Source organism: Neltuma alba, unplaced genomic scaffold (genome assembly GCF_004799145.2).
Source record: "Neltuma alba isolate B1F8T4 unplaced genomic scaffold, ASM479914v2 tig00011578_pilon, whole genome shotgun sequence".
NCBI classification, from domain to species: domain Eukaryota; kingdom Viridiplantae; phylum Streptophyta; class Magnoliopsida; order Fabales; family Fabaceae; genus Neltuma; species Neltuma alba.
This window is the reverse complement of record NW_021636231.1, coordinates 559,477-574,396: the sequence shown is the minus strand read 5'-3', so window position 1 is coordinate 574,396 and position 14,920 is coordinate 559,477. Positions and strand designations below refer to the sequence as shown.

At 33.8% G+C, this 14,920-nt stretch overlaps 2 protein-coding genes across 2 annotated transcripts; one reads left to right on the top strand and one right to left on the bottom strand.

Annotated features, from left to right (window-relative positions):
- The first annotated feature begins 1,383 nt into the window (after window positions 1–1,383).
- LOC114715229 (integumentary mucin A.1-like) lies at window positions 1,384–4,317 on the top strand. The gene is made up of 4 exons (XM_028900031.1): window positions 1,384–1,471; window positions 2,369–3,007; window positions 3,421–3,460; window positions 3,558–4,317. Exons 1-4 carry the CDS (start codon window positions 1,393–1,395, stop codon window positions 3,772–3,774), a joined length of 975 nt encoding a protein of 324 aa, XP_028755864.1. The 5' UTR covers window positions 1,384–1,392; the 3' UTR covers window positions 3,775–4,317.
- A 1,188-nt stretch (window positions 4,318–5,505) lies between these two features.
- On the bottom strand, window positions 5,506–10,922 carry LOC114715227 (phytochrome E). Its single transcript, XM_028900029.1, has 4 exons — window positions 8,494–10,922; window positions 7,027–7,834; window positions 6,513–6,806; window positions 5,506–5,752 (listed from the first exon to the last, which is right to left on the bottom strand). The coding sequence occupies exons 1-4, from the start codon at window positions 10,547–10,549 to the stop codon at window positions 5,506–5,508; spliced, it is 3,405 nt and encodes a 1,134-aa protein (XP_028755862.1). The 5' UTR covers window positions 10,550–10,922.
- Between the last annotated feature and the right edge of the window lie 3,998 nt (window positions 10,923–14,920).

The window sequence follows — 14,920 nt, the reverse complement described above, 5'->3', positions numbered from 1 at the left end:
TTTTTTTATATTTTAAAATAATAAAAAATTTATTTAAATTTGCACACTTTCACATCATAATTTTCCTAACTAAAAACATTTCATTATTTGTTTCAGCTGATATATAAAGACGCCCAACATATAAGCTTACGCATACATGAAAGTTTCTAGAATTTGTTTCCCTAATATATAAGCTTTTTATTTTTGGTGATATATTAAGAGATTTATTTTTAGGATTAAAAACTGTGTGTGTATATAGAAGGATTATATATACACCCAAATAAAGTACTATTCTGGTTTTAAATGTAAAACCTATTTTGTAGTATAAATTACACTATAAAATATGTTTTATATTTAGAATCGGAATAGTATAATGTTCCATTTATTAAATTTAAAAACAAAGTATGTCATTAAAAGAAATAATATCTTCAATCCTAAATGTAATATTTGGTTAGGAGTTTTTTTCTTGTTGTAGTATTTTGTCTTCTGCAACTGTTCCTACTTATTATTCCATTGTATATATTAAAAGGACTTTGTAATCTCAATGCAAATTAAAAGAAGTATTTTAGAAAAAACTAACACACATATTTTACAAGTAATTAGATTAACTAATTTTTTAATCCATATAAATTAATTATGTAGCTTCTACAAACAGAGGTTAGGTCTAATAGAAAGGGTTAGTCCTTTACAATATGGTAAATTAAGATTTGAATTCCTACCGGACGAAGTGCTTATATTTAGTACCTGACAACGTCTTGAACATGATTGCCCTTTGATAGAATGATACCTATGCCTAAAAAAAATACTCTTACAAATGATACATAAAAAAATTTATAATGATTCTTCCTTCAAAGGGAAAGAAAATGGTTGTGCCTTAGGTGCAGAAGAATAGAAAGGGGACAAGACTCATCGTTACAAATCCAGAAAGCCAACGAAAGCACAAAACCACCACCCTGCATCAGCTTTAGCTTTTGTTTCAGTCCCATGAAACAGTATAAAATATTATCTCTAACCAGAAAGCACTTCTGATATAAGTAGACTATATATATATATATAGTCACACACACAGACGCAGAGCAAGCATCATCTTTGAGTCCAAACAGTTACTTTTTTTGGGCTGCTTTTTGCACCGTCACTTGCTTGCCGATTTCAACAATCGTAAGTCTCCTTTCTCAAGTTTTCTTATATTCTTCCTTCTGGGGTTTGATCCAAGAAAGCTATGATTCTTGAAGCTTTAGTTGGTTAGTTTATTTATATAAGAATATCTGTGCAAGATGCAAAAACAAAAAAGGTGAAATTCTTCAGAATAGGAACTCCATTGATGCTTCCCTTGAGTTGTAATAAATCTTGGCTTCTCTAACATTGTTTCTTCAAGCAACAACAAAGAACCCAAATCCATATTCTGCAGAAATAATGAGTGAAACAGCTCGCCCTCGCTGGTTTTTTGCCTTCTTCTACCTGACTGTTCCCTTCTTCTTCTTCTTCAGTTCAGGTATTTTTTTTGTTGGTTTTTGATTCTGAATTTCTGGTCTCTGTGGTAGCATTTTGTTTGATTTTACGTCTGTAGTTTCAAGCATTGATTCATTGCTTGACTAGTGAAGCAAATTTTGGTCATTAATTAAAGAAGAGCAACAAATTATATTTACTTTTTTGTTTTAAAAAAATAATGAAATTGTTTTGTGAGTAAATAAATTGTTGTTTATTGAAAATGTTGTTACTTCAGAAATATTAATTGAGAGTGCTGGCAGTAATATCTTATATTTAAAGGTGTTTATAGGATCAATCTGAACTGATTGAACTTTTTTCAGGTTTTGATCATTTTATGTATGATTTACATATTATTAAGTGATTTATTTCTTAAAATAATATAAATCCATTTCAAGAACATACTTTTTTTTTTCCAAAAAAGAAAAGTCTGATGAATACATTCATCACCCAAAACATCATCTCCTTGCTCATTCGATTCAATTTGGTGTTAATTGAGTCAACTAAATTGGATTTGACACATGAAAATTCAATTTTACCTTAAATTTAAAATTTTATTCTATTTAAATAATTGCTTATTTGATTCAGTTGTGAACACTTATATTTACTTATGCGAGGGAGGGAAAAAGACTAGTGCTTCTTACTTCATCACCAAATCAATTATTCATGCTACATTTAAGCCTCAAATTAACAGAAAAATATCTATACCTTAAGCCATGAATAGCTCTATATAGTTGTGATCTTTTGAGCAAAACTTAATCCATCAAGTCTAATCTAGTAGTATACTAATCCCATTGGGTTTCAGGTTAAGATAGAACTCAAATCCAGATTCAATCTTTTTTAGACAGTAACCTCTTTAGACTTAAAAAAGCAAGTCTTTGAAATCTTTGGTTTCTGTTTGCAGGTGTAGTAGTGACAGCAAAATTATTAACAGATGAAGAAAACCAAGAAATTTTCTCAAGATCTGACTTTACTCAATTAGATGATGTTCCAGTAGTGAACCCTACAACCCCAGGGACAGATAATCCATACCCCACAGTGAACCCAACAAATCCTCAAACACCAGACACAACAGGGCAAACCCCAACAATTCCTCAAACACCAGACACAACAGGGCAAACCCCAACAATTCCTCAAACACCAGACACAACAGGGCAAACCCCAACAATTCCTCAAACACCAGACACAACAGGGCAAACTCCAACAATTCCTCAAACACCAGACACAACTGGGCAGACCCCTCCAACAGTCCCAAACACAAACACAAACCCTAACCCTAATCCTCCTGCAACATCATCAGGAGGGGGTCAATGGTGTGTTGCAAGCCAGGGAGCTTCAGACACAGCTCTGCAGGTGGCTCTTGATTATGCTTGTGGCTATGGAGGAGCAGATTGTTCAGCAATCCAACCAGGAGCAAGCTGTTATAACCCTAACACTGTCAGGGACCATGCTTCTTATGCTTTCAATGATTACTACCAGAAGAATCCTGCTCCTACAAGTTGTGCGTTTGGAGGAACTGCAACACTCACTAGCACTGACCCAAGTAAGCATGCCACCACTCATAGATCTTTCTATGTTGTCATTTTCGGGGGAAAATTATATTTAAGTACTTAGTGTATATTTGGATAGTTTATATTTGAAGGCTAAACTATTTTCAAGTAGTCTTACCTTTAGAGAATCTATGAAGTAGGATTAGAATGTGAATAGAATCCTACTAAAAGTGGTTGGATTGAGTAGAAGAGACTTGGTATCCCTTAATCAAGTTCAAGAATTTGAACCTCGTGAATTGAAGAAAAATACATTAGAGAGCTACTTTCTATTTGGACCCAACAAAACAAATCTAAATTAGTCAATGATACTGAATGCCAGATAGTTGTAAGAGGAAAAAGAAAGACTGTGAATAGAATCCTAGTAACAAGACCATAACATTTTAATTATTACCTTACACTGTTGCAGGTAATGGGAACTGCCGCTATGCAACTCCCAAAACACAAAGGTGAGAATCAATAGAACTTCATCTGGCAAGGAACAGAATTTGAAAAATGTGATTAACACTATACCTTATAATCCTTTCTTTCCCTCTCTGATTGCAGCATTAGTCCACCAACCTATGTAACTCCACCAAGTCCACCAAGTCCTATTATGACTCCAACTACTCCAACTACAACAATGGCTGGTGGTGGATCAACAGACTTTGGTTTGGAGCCAACAGAAAGCCCTAACTCAGCCACATCTCTTTCTTCTTCCTTGCTTTTGTTGTCCATCACATGTACCATCTGGGTCTTCCTTCTGGTGCCAAAGCACTACTAGATTGGAAAAAAGATTCAATTTTTCTTCGGGGCTCTGCCGCTCGCTTATCCACTCATTTTTCTTTATGGGAAGCAGAGAATCACATCAACAGTGCATATTTGTTATGGAAGAATTCTCAGTCAGGCTCAATCTATCGAAGATGAATAGATTAAATCAGTTATGAATAGAGAGATATGTATGCACGTCAACATTGGTTCAGACTGAAAAGTTTTGTCTGACATGCGTATTTCTCTTTTTGTTTAATTGGTCTATGTGTCTTTTGGTATGTTAGGTCTAGTTAAGAATCTTCCTTTGTTATTTGAAGTTATGCTGTCAAAATTTATGCTATTTTTCATCGTTCAGTACCCTTTAGTTGATCATTAAGCAACAGAAGTTGTAGGATCAATCACCAGGCTGTTGAAGGCAATTTTCTGCAGTATTAGCGTAAAAATTATTGGATAATAGTTTTTCATTTAGAATTTTTGTAAGCCTCTGAAACCCATGTCATGTATCCCTCAGTTTAATAAATGAAGTACGTTAGTTACATTCAACAACTTACTAAAATCAAGTTGCAAAAATATCCTTACATGTCGAAAGTCTTAAACACTTCATTTATCTCTTTAACTTTTCTTTTTTCACTTAACTTCTGTAGATTCTCGTCTAATCTTTTTTTTTTTTTTGGTACCTAATTTTTCATTTTTCACTTACCCCTCAACTTTTCTTCCAAAATAATGAATAATGATCATGAATTATGTTGTTCCTCAACGTTAAGTCATGAAGTCAAGAAAAATTGAGTTGAAAAACTGGATTTCACAAGTCTGACTATCGATTTTCTTTCTCCTTTGTCAATGGTTGTTTGGCCATTCAACAATCATCTGATCTCTCTGCCCTGGGTAAGCTCTCAACGTACTAATCATTCAATGGTGTAAAAAGCCACACATCCTCGGAAGCCCAACTTCAAAATTTGGAGTTACTTTCTGTATTAATATGATAAAAAGCAACCAACAAAAATTGGTTTAGTTAGTAAAGAGTCAGCTTATAATCTACAAAGTCGTGAGTTTGGATCCTGTTGCCGATATGAGGATCTTGTTAGTAGGTGATTAAAAAAAAAAGATAAAAAGCAAGCAAAGCCTCCTGATGCCAAAGGAAAAGGAAAAAAAATTAAAAAAAAAGCCTTAAGTTCATTCAGAAGTTAAATTATTTCATGGAAATATATGTTGTCATTTATGCAGATAGTTGAAGTGAGCAAATATAGGCAGCAGATAAAACTACTCATACAAAGAATAACATGACAACAATTATAAGAAATCTTTGTAGCCTAGGTTGGGTAGTGGTAGGTTAGCAACTCCTCTATTATTCTGTAAATGCTACAGCATCAGCCATATACACGTTTATGTATGCTTTTGTATCACTTTCTCATGGAAAACATGAATGCATGAATGTAGAAGGTCTAACTGGAAAACATCGCCCCCAAGCAGGGGCAAATTCTCCATGATCTCTAACACGAACTGATCACAGAAAAAAACTTTGATATTTACAGATTTCAAATTAGGATATGACACTTTCTCCAAGTATAATCTAAAGTGTTGCCCCATGGCTCAGACAAGAGTCGAATGCATATTGAACACTATACAACTTTATTGTTTAGATACTGATGCTTCATAGTTGAACCCAGAATTAAAAGTCGGCGCTTATCAGAAATCTGCCAGTTCCCCAAGCTGGGTTAGAGACTTATTTGCTGATGACTGTAATCTAAGATGACATGCTTGTCTCTGCCGCCTGAGAAATCCTCTGGCTTTCTTTTCTTGTTCTAAGCTGAATATCAATGAGGAAGTAACACTTGTTCTGTTCTCTTACATAGTGGACATGGCCATTCATCCTAATGAGGATTTTTCTTGACATGTATAGCCCTAGACCTTCCTGTGTAGTCCATTTATTCCCACCTTCAAACATTTCCTGAAGAATTTCAGAAGGAAGACCTTGACCGGCATGGGTCATTCTGCATGGACAGGATAACAAAATGAGACCTTATTCTCTGTAAACACAAATATATATGTTTCTTAACTGTCACTTTAGAAAAATGATGGCTTTAATCAAAAAATTAATAATAATGATAAGATTTAGATTATTGACACCAACTTTGAACTGTCTCAATTAGATCTAGACAATGTAGATGAGAAGTGCATATTCTACACATTTTTAAAGATTTGTAGAGTATCTGCACTTGCATCGAACAAAGAAATTTCCCCCACTTTTACAACCCAGTATCATTCGGAAATTTTTATTATTTCAAAAATATTTCTTCTTTGTAAAATTAAATGTTTGTTCATTTGTTTCCAAGTCAAAAGTATATAAATGGGGGCACAGATGTTATTTGATATAGAGTTTGATAACACGAAATTGTCAAATCATTTATTTTCTTGAATATTTATTTTAGATTCTCCTGTGAAATTACAAAATTTTCCCCGGTGATTTTGTGAAACTGCTAAGAAACATCTTTTAGACATTTGATTTTTTCAGCCTATCTTAGAAAAATGTTTCCACGGGATATTTTCCCTTCAACCTCACCAAAAGCATTTTCACTTACATTTTCAATGAAAATGAAAACAGAAAGTATCAAACCATATAGACTCGATATATCTTGAACTCAGAACTTTTGTTATATAATATGATAGCAAATCTCTTAAGCGGAGAAGCATTAGCAACCAATTAACCACCTGTGCTGATCATCATATCAAAACGAGGGTCAGTTTGTGTACCTGAACTGCAGATGAATAAACTCACTTCCATCCTGTATTATCTTCAGCCCAGGTGAAATCTTTATTTCTACCCAGCCATTGGGAGATGGTGTGTGGCAAACCAAATTGATCAAAAAGTTAGACAAGACCGCTTGAAGCCTTATTTGGTCACCAAATAGAGTAAGCGTTTTAATTTCATCAGGAATTTCATGAAAGAGCTGCAAGTTTCTTTCTCTTATCAAGATCATGACTTGGCTGACAATGGCATCTAGGATATTTCCCAGAAAAAACTCTTCTATTTTTAGCTGCAAAGTTCTGCAATATTAGCATTACATGTGAGAAACTTTGGAATACTGTTTGTCTTTTATACAAGTATTTACATAAATAAAAATATTGCAGTGCTAAGTAGATAATGATGCCTTAAACATCAGTGATAAGTAGTGATGAAAGGAAAGCACAATCTTATACAGAGAGTCCATGTAGGGTAGAGAGCAACAAGAGACATGTAGGGTAGAGAGCAACAAGAGACACTCACCCTTCATCAATACTTCCAAAATCCGCATCCTCAATAATTGTCATAATTTGTCTCTCACAAGCATCACTAGTATCAAGAAATTGTTTCTGATTTTCTGAGACAGCTGTATTTTGCAGTAATTTTTGTGCAAAACGCAAACCATTTAAAGGATTCTTTATCTCTTGTAATATATAGCCCAATTCCCTAAACTCAGAAGGCCTTCCTCTGCATTGTGGCTTTTGTTCTTCTGAGGGCTGGTGCGGGTCTGGCGGTACAATCTGCAAGAAACAGAAACAGCCAATTATTTTACCACCTGCATCAATCCTCTTGTTCGCTGTCAAGCAAACCTCCACAAGTTCCTCCTTTCTGTTGAAAAATCTTATTGGCAACTTCTCAGAATCTTGGCCACTGATTCCTTGATATAATAAAATCATGAAACTAGTAAGTGAATCTTGACTTCTTAATCGACACAAACCTCCAAAGATCTCCCCGGGAAGCATTTTCCCAATAACTTCATCTCTTTTCCAACCAGTTAGCCTTTCCATGGCTGCATTCCATTCAGTGCAACAGGCATTCTCATCTGAAGCAAATATGGGTGGGATTAGTGGATTGGGACTCTGTATGATTGCTTTGTAATCACCTTCCAACTTGATAAATTTGTCCAGAACAGATTTCTCATGAGTGATGTCTTGACCCACAAAGCAGACCCCAACAACAGCATTTTTGTAATCCCTACTTGTGCAAGCATTTGCCTTAATATACACAACTGATTTTTGCTGATGCGGACCAAAGTGTTTCAACTTCAACTCAACATTTTTGTCCTCCTGACCTGGAGAATACATGACTGAATTATTAACCATAGCATTGTACAAACGAAACTTGCGTAGGAATCAGCTATATTTTTCTTCAATAAAGGTAGAAAGATAGTTCTGAAAAAATAGAAAGTAAAATAAACATGCAAATCATAGTTAACACTAGTGACTTGTTCCAACATTCATTCACAGCAGTCAGTGGAAAATATCTGAAAAGTTCCTATTTTCCCAGAGTCCCCGAAGTGCAAGCATTCACTCATGGGATAATGAGCTGGAAAGTCTCGGCAAAAGTATCATGATTTTGCACTTGCATAGCCAGCAGAAATGCTGCTAAATGAGGGCTAATGATGAGAATAAATGCCGTGAAGAACAGAAAGAACAAGTCAACTGGTCAAGGAAGAGTGGGCCACCTGTATCTTGTCACAAGATATGCATCTATTCATACTAAATTAATTCAATAGCTTTTGGAAACCAAGTGAGGTGGTCAGGCTCCTTATGGTTTTAACTAAGTTTCATGAATTGATTACTTCATATGACCATAAACGAATTAGATTCTAAAGATGACCCCAGTGGTGATGCAAGGCAATTAATCAGATATCCCATGGCATTCGGCTTTGATACTAATGTGAAAACTTGAGGTTTTTAAGATTTAACAGTTTTAGAAGAAAAGATTTACCTTCCAGGGCTCTTTTTAGAATATTATCAACGGTTTCCCGTGAGTCCTCAACCACAACTTCATTTACAAGAGATTTTCCCATAGCTTCGCTGGTTTGCAGACCTGTTAGTTCGGCAATTTTTGCATTCCACCCATTGGTTATACCAGCTGAATCAACACCAAAAATTGGAACTGTTGCTGTTTCAATCAATCTGACCATTTCAAATGCCGCTGAACTGAGTTCTTCTATCCCATTCCCGCCCATATCAGTGTCCTCTTGCTTCACATGAGTTAGAGCCTTAGGACCACAGTTCTCTGCATCTTGGAATGAATCTCTCATTATAAGCTGTAAAGAGTGAATAGCATTGATTTCTGACGCTTCCCATGGCACACTTTTGCTTTTTAATACTTCAAGAAATGCTTTAAATGAAAGTCTAGGGTTCATCTTTCCTCCATCATCTTTATCCTCTGGGTGGTGCTTGGCTCCTCCCCATTTGATTTCCTTAGCAGCATGCGACCTGAACCAGAACAAAAAATCCCTTGAATTGATCCTCGCTGTTGCCATGCCACAAACTGCATCCCCCAGTGAAGCAGCATCCGGGTAACCAGCATCAGCCAAACTATCTGTGCTCAAACCAGTTGAGTCCCCATGACTACTAAGTAGCCATTCTGCAATGTCTTTTACCTGTGACTCAGTTGGGGTTGTGCCTAATAACCAACAGCTTCCACCAAAAAGCAGTGCAGCACCGTCACACTTCACAAGATCCATTATACTAGGAGATTGGGTGACAATACTAGAAGGAGCATCACGAAGGAGCATGTCACATAGTAAGGTTTGGGTTTTAAGAGTTCTCTTCTCTGCCATCTGCGATGCCAATTGCATCTCCATGTGGAGCTGCAATCCAAAAGCCTGCATTAAGAACTCACAAGCATAGCGAAGTGGGAAAGGGACATGACGCGGTGAGGTGTGGTGACAAACGAGCAATCCCCATAGCTTTGTGGTATCGTTTCCATTGACAATAACAGCCATAACCAGAGAAGCAATTGAGCCCATATTTTCCATGTACTGTGCGTGACATTGATGTGGTGACCTAAGGGTAGAATTGACCAAGCAGAGAGGCTGCCTTAACTCTTCACTTTGAATCACCTTAACTGGTTTTGCATGGCAATCACAAATCATCCTGACTCGGTTTTGCTTGAATAAGAAGCGAGCAGCTTGAGGGATATCCGTGGCAGGGTAATGCAAACCCAAAAAGGGCTCTAAATCCGACCTTCTGATTTCAGACACAACCTCCCCATGATCATCCTTATGGAACTTATAAACCATAACCCTGTCATATCCAGTGAGCTTTTGAACTTCTTCAACAACAGCATCACACAAAGCTCCAATATCTCCCCCAGGAAGAGATTGCAGCCTTGAAATTGCCCGTACAGCTAGTTTCTGAGACTGTACGGCGCCTGCAAGTGACAATGCATGATCACTAGACCTTGCAGGCTCCAAATCAACTACAATTCCCACATCAATCCGATGCATTATAGCATAAAAATGCCTCTGTGTTGTTCTGGAACAGACCCAAATGGGGTTCAGAAGCGAAATTTCCCTCGACGCTGCAGCTTTTGCAAGGGAAGCCCCAGAAGAAGGCGTGAAGAGAGTAGTAGCATCAACTCCAATCAGACTAACAAATCGTTTTGAATGAGATTTTCCGTTTAAACCCAACATTTCAAGACAATTCTCACTGTACCCAATTATCCGAAAAGTGGGTTCTTCAATCGCAAGCATACAACCAAATGGCTGAACAAGACCACCTCTTTGGATTCTTGACAAGTAAGCCGTCATTTTCTCGTCCGACACGGATTTCGGAGCATCAAGAATCGACCTTGAGTAATCGAACGACTTGCCCGACACACCAGATTGCTCATACTCTGCCAAAATCCCTGCGTCCGCGCTGTACTGAGCAATTGCTTTGTCTTTATCGGAAATTCTAGCACCGGTCTTCATGTTGCTCGCAGGTGACGTTGAGAAAGAGGAAGACGACGAGGTCGCGTCCTTCTCTATCTCTCTGCTTCCCTTGCTCATTCTTATAAGGCCTCTGGTTCTCACAAGGGTTTCTGATTCTTCTTCAGTCAGAAACTCATGAGGGTATTGAATCTAAAAGGCTCCTTGTAAGTATAACCCACATGGTTCAGAGGTTTCTGTGGTGTGGGTGGATTCCACACTGAGGATTGCTTGCACACGTCCTTATCATCATATCACAGCTTGTGGGTTACGTGCTGCTTAAAATCGTTTAAGCACTCGTATATGAGTATGCAATACCAAAAGCAAAAGCTTCGTAATCTGATATGACATGATAGTCTCTCTCTGGCCGGCTCTGTACGAGATATTGAAATTTGAAGAGGGAGAGCTTGACTCCCGCAAGCAAACGCAGCCTGTTCAGATCATGCAAAATTGGATCGTCCTGTGTTTCGCATGTTCACAGTCGTTGGCATGTTATGCGGAGTGTAAACTATTTTAACATTATTTTAATAGACTCAACAAACTGTACGGATATATAAAAGAAAATTAATATTCTTTCCCGACTTAGCTGCGAAACTTTGGTGATCCTATTTAAGTTACTTTTAACATGTTTTATATAAATTAAAAAAAAATTTAAATTTCATTAACTCTCATTTAAATTTCAATAACTTTTTAACTTTATCCCTATTTAATATACAATATACCTCATATAAATAAAGTCAACATAATAATAAATGAAAGATAAAATTATATATCCATATAAAAAATTGGGAAAATTGCAAAAAAAGACATTGGAATTGCAAAAACACAGATAGGGACCCTTGACAACTTCACTTTGGCTGAAGTTGTCAAAACCCAAAGTGAAGTTGTCAAGAATCCCTATCTGCGTTTTTGCAATTCCAAGGTCATTTTTTGCAATTTTTTCTAAAAAATTTCTTTTAATAACTTATAAATAAGACCAAAAAATATTTTCTCTCTCTGCCTTATAAATAGAACCAGAAGAGTATTTTGAAATCAGGAATATTAAGAATATAATTAAAGTTTATTAACACCTTTTTGTCTTTTAACAACCGAGGTATCTATTAAACAAAAAAAAAAACAAGTGAGGTATGTTTAAAGTATTTTTTGATCCCGAATTGATTATATGTATCTTTTTCCCATATATTTCACATTTTTTCCACTTATTTCGTCTCTCATTTACGCTTTTAGAAATAGGAGTATATTTTAAAAAATAAATTTTACATATTTATTATTTTTAACTAATTTTAATTGATTTAATTTGATGATTTATTAATTTATATGACCTGTGAAAAATTACATGGTACTTCGCTATCAAAAAATTATTTAAATGGTACAGGCAACTTTTTTGCCCAATATGGAACAGACAGATCTTGTTTGATGATTTTAATTTTTCTTCATCACATTGGTGGAATACATTGGCCCATGTCTCTGTCTTTATTCCTCTCTGTTACTGATATTCTGCAACATTAAAAAAAAAAAATCAAATGCATTGTTAAAATGAAAAGGATGTATAAATAGTTGATGACATAAATTATCAATAAAAAATTGAATAAATATTACAATATATTCAAACTTTTGTAAAAAATAATTTTTTAAGAAAACAAAACTCTTCCTTATATTCCATCAAAAACACATAATTTGGTGATGCAAAAGATTCGGATGAGTGGATATAGAAAAGTGTCTGGTCAAAAACAAAAAAAGGATATAGAAAAGGGACAATATGTAAAATCATAAAGCAGTGATGATCGGCAATATATCTGTGAACCTTATTCTTTCTAGATTTCAATATTACTGATATTTATAATAACGATTAGAGTATATATTTGGTCCTTTAATTTTATACAAGATTTTAATTTGATCCTTTAATTTTAAAAAGTATATTTTTAATCCTTTAACTTTAAAATTTTTTAAAAAAATGATGACATTAACATCTTAAAATGTTAATAAAATATCTCAAATGCTAACATATTACATTTTATTTTCAAAATATCCATGATTGTTACAAAAAATCATCATTAAGATCTAATTAGGGTTAAATGACCAAATGTATACTTTTTAAAGTTAAAGGAGCAAATATATATTTTAGCCTTATAATAACTAGTTGATTAATTTAGAAAGATTAAGAAAGTTAAATAAATTATTTAATTATAACATATATTATATGATTTTTTAAAAAAATACTTATGTGTATTCATATCAATTTATAAGTCAAACAAATTAGTTTGAAAAAAGATAATAAATAAAAATACTTTAAAATAATTTTTTAAATTTTTTAATTTTTTTAAATTAGTTAATTAGGTCTTCATATATTAAGGACCAAAAATAGTATATATGTGAGTGTAAATTTTTTTTTTTTAACGTTCATACATGTGAGTATAAAATTAAAGTAGTACATTTGCACCTAATTTCAAGTTAACTTTCACTTTAGTTTCTTTAATCTAAAAAATTTTGTTTTAATTTTAACGAAATATGTGAACTTAACAAATTTAAATATTGACTCGATGATGAAAGATAATTAAATGTTGAGAAACCATGCTTTAAATTTTAACTTTCTTAGGGTCAACATAATTTTTATCCTTAAATTTGTTTCTATTTTGATTTTGATCTTTCAAGTTTAAAATTATAAGTTTTGGTCTGTCAAGTTTTTATCTATTTAAAATAATGGTCCATATAATTTAATAAAAATCTGGACCATTTTGCTCATTGAGGGACCAAAACCTATGATTTAAAATTTAAGAGACGAAAACTAAAATTCATGCAAATTTAAGGGACTAAAAATTATATTAATCTATTTTTTAATATAATCATTTTTATGCTCATTATAAATACTTAAAATTTTAATATTTTTAATATTTCATTAGACATTTTAATTCTTTAAAATTAAAACATACTTTGTCAACATTTACTTATTATCATTTAAATTCACTGAATTATTATTTTTCACTAAATGAGACTAATAATATTAAAATTAAGGAACTGAAATACACACAGCAGTGTTTGGTTTCCCAGCTTTCACACACGTCCGGACGAAGCTTTTCCCGCATAACTATAAGTATGAACATCACTCTGAACATTATGAAATTGTTTTTCATAATTGGTGATCCATTTAAGAAGTATCAACTTAAAATTAATGTGTTTGGACAAGTAAAAGCTGTCATTTTCAAAGCGACAGTTCTCCCTATTCCCGCTTTCTTTTCCCCTATTGACCATGTCCATTGTCCAGCCAGCACTCCCTCGTGAAGGAACCAAACATATCTGATATATCTTCCTGATTTGAGTCATGATTCTATAAATTGTATTATTTGGATTGGTAAAACAAAAAAGCTTGAAACTTTGAGTGAAAGATGGCCCAAAAAAAACAAAGAAACTTTGAGTGAAAATAAGGGATTTAAGCTTGATATGGATATGGAGCTTCTTTGCAATGATGTGCGTTATTTGTTTTCCAAATGTTATGAGTATTGTCAGATAGTAGCCAAAATTAATCTCTTTTAATATATGGAAAACAGATTATAAGGATTTTCTTAACTAAATTTGCTCTATATAAAAATGTTAAATTGGAAACCAAACCTTCAATCAAAGAGCCAAAGAACCCTGTATGATTCTCAATGCTCAATAAAGAATACGATTGTTGAATATTCATTTTTCATTTTACATTACATTGTGATTATGATGTCAATGGAAAGTTGTTCAATCATGACGCAGTTTATTACACTTAGATAAGGTTACCAATACCCAAAGATACTCCTCCGTTCCTTAATATAGGACTCAATTGTTGAGTTGATTTTGGTCCTAAATAAAATACCTATTTTTTATATTTATCGATTTTCTCTAAATTACCCATATGGATACTCTCTCAACCATAATCAAGTAGAAGAGGAAGAGGGGTATTAAGAAAAATAATTATGGTATTTTAGAAAAAACGTGTCACATTTCTTATAATTAATTAACTTACCTGACTTCCTTAATCTAATCAAATTAGTTAAATGGGTATTATATTAAGGATCGAATGAGTACTTGGATGGACTAGTTAGATCACAAAATGAGCAAGATGAGTTTGAATCCCATCTTACTGAAATTTTTTTTGAAAAGAGACATCATTATAAAGTTTTGATCCAAATTAGTCGATTGATCATATACTTGATTATAGGATCTTAATTTAAATTTGATGTTAACATGACATAAGTAATTAAATTAATTGTATTAAAAAAGATTGTGATTATGAAACTCAAACTCATGATTTACAAATTGCACTTTTTATTACAAGAAAATTTGACAAGTAACAGTTTCATTATTTAACACCAAGACCACTAGTTTACAACTTTCATACTTCCAAGATTTACAAGTTACTATGAGTATTTATCATTTGAAGAAGACTGACAATTTCATACTGTAAATTTATTGTTTTTGCAAAGA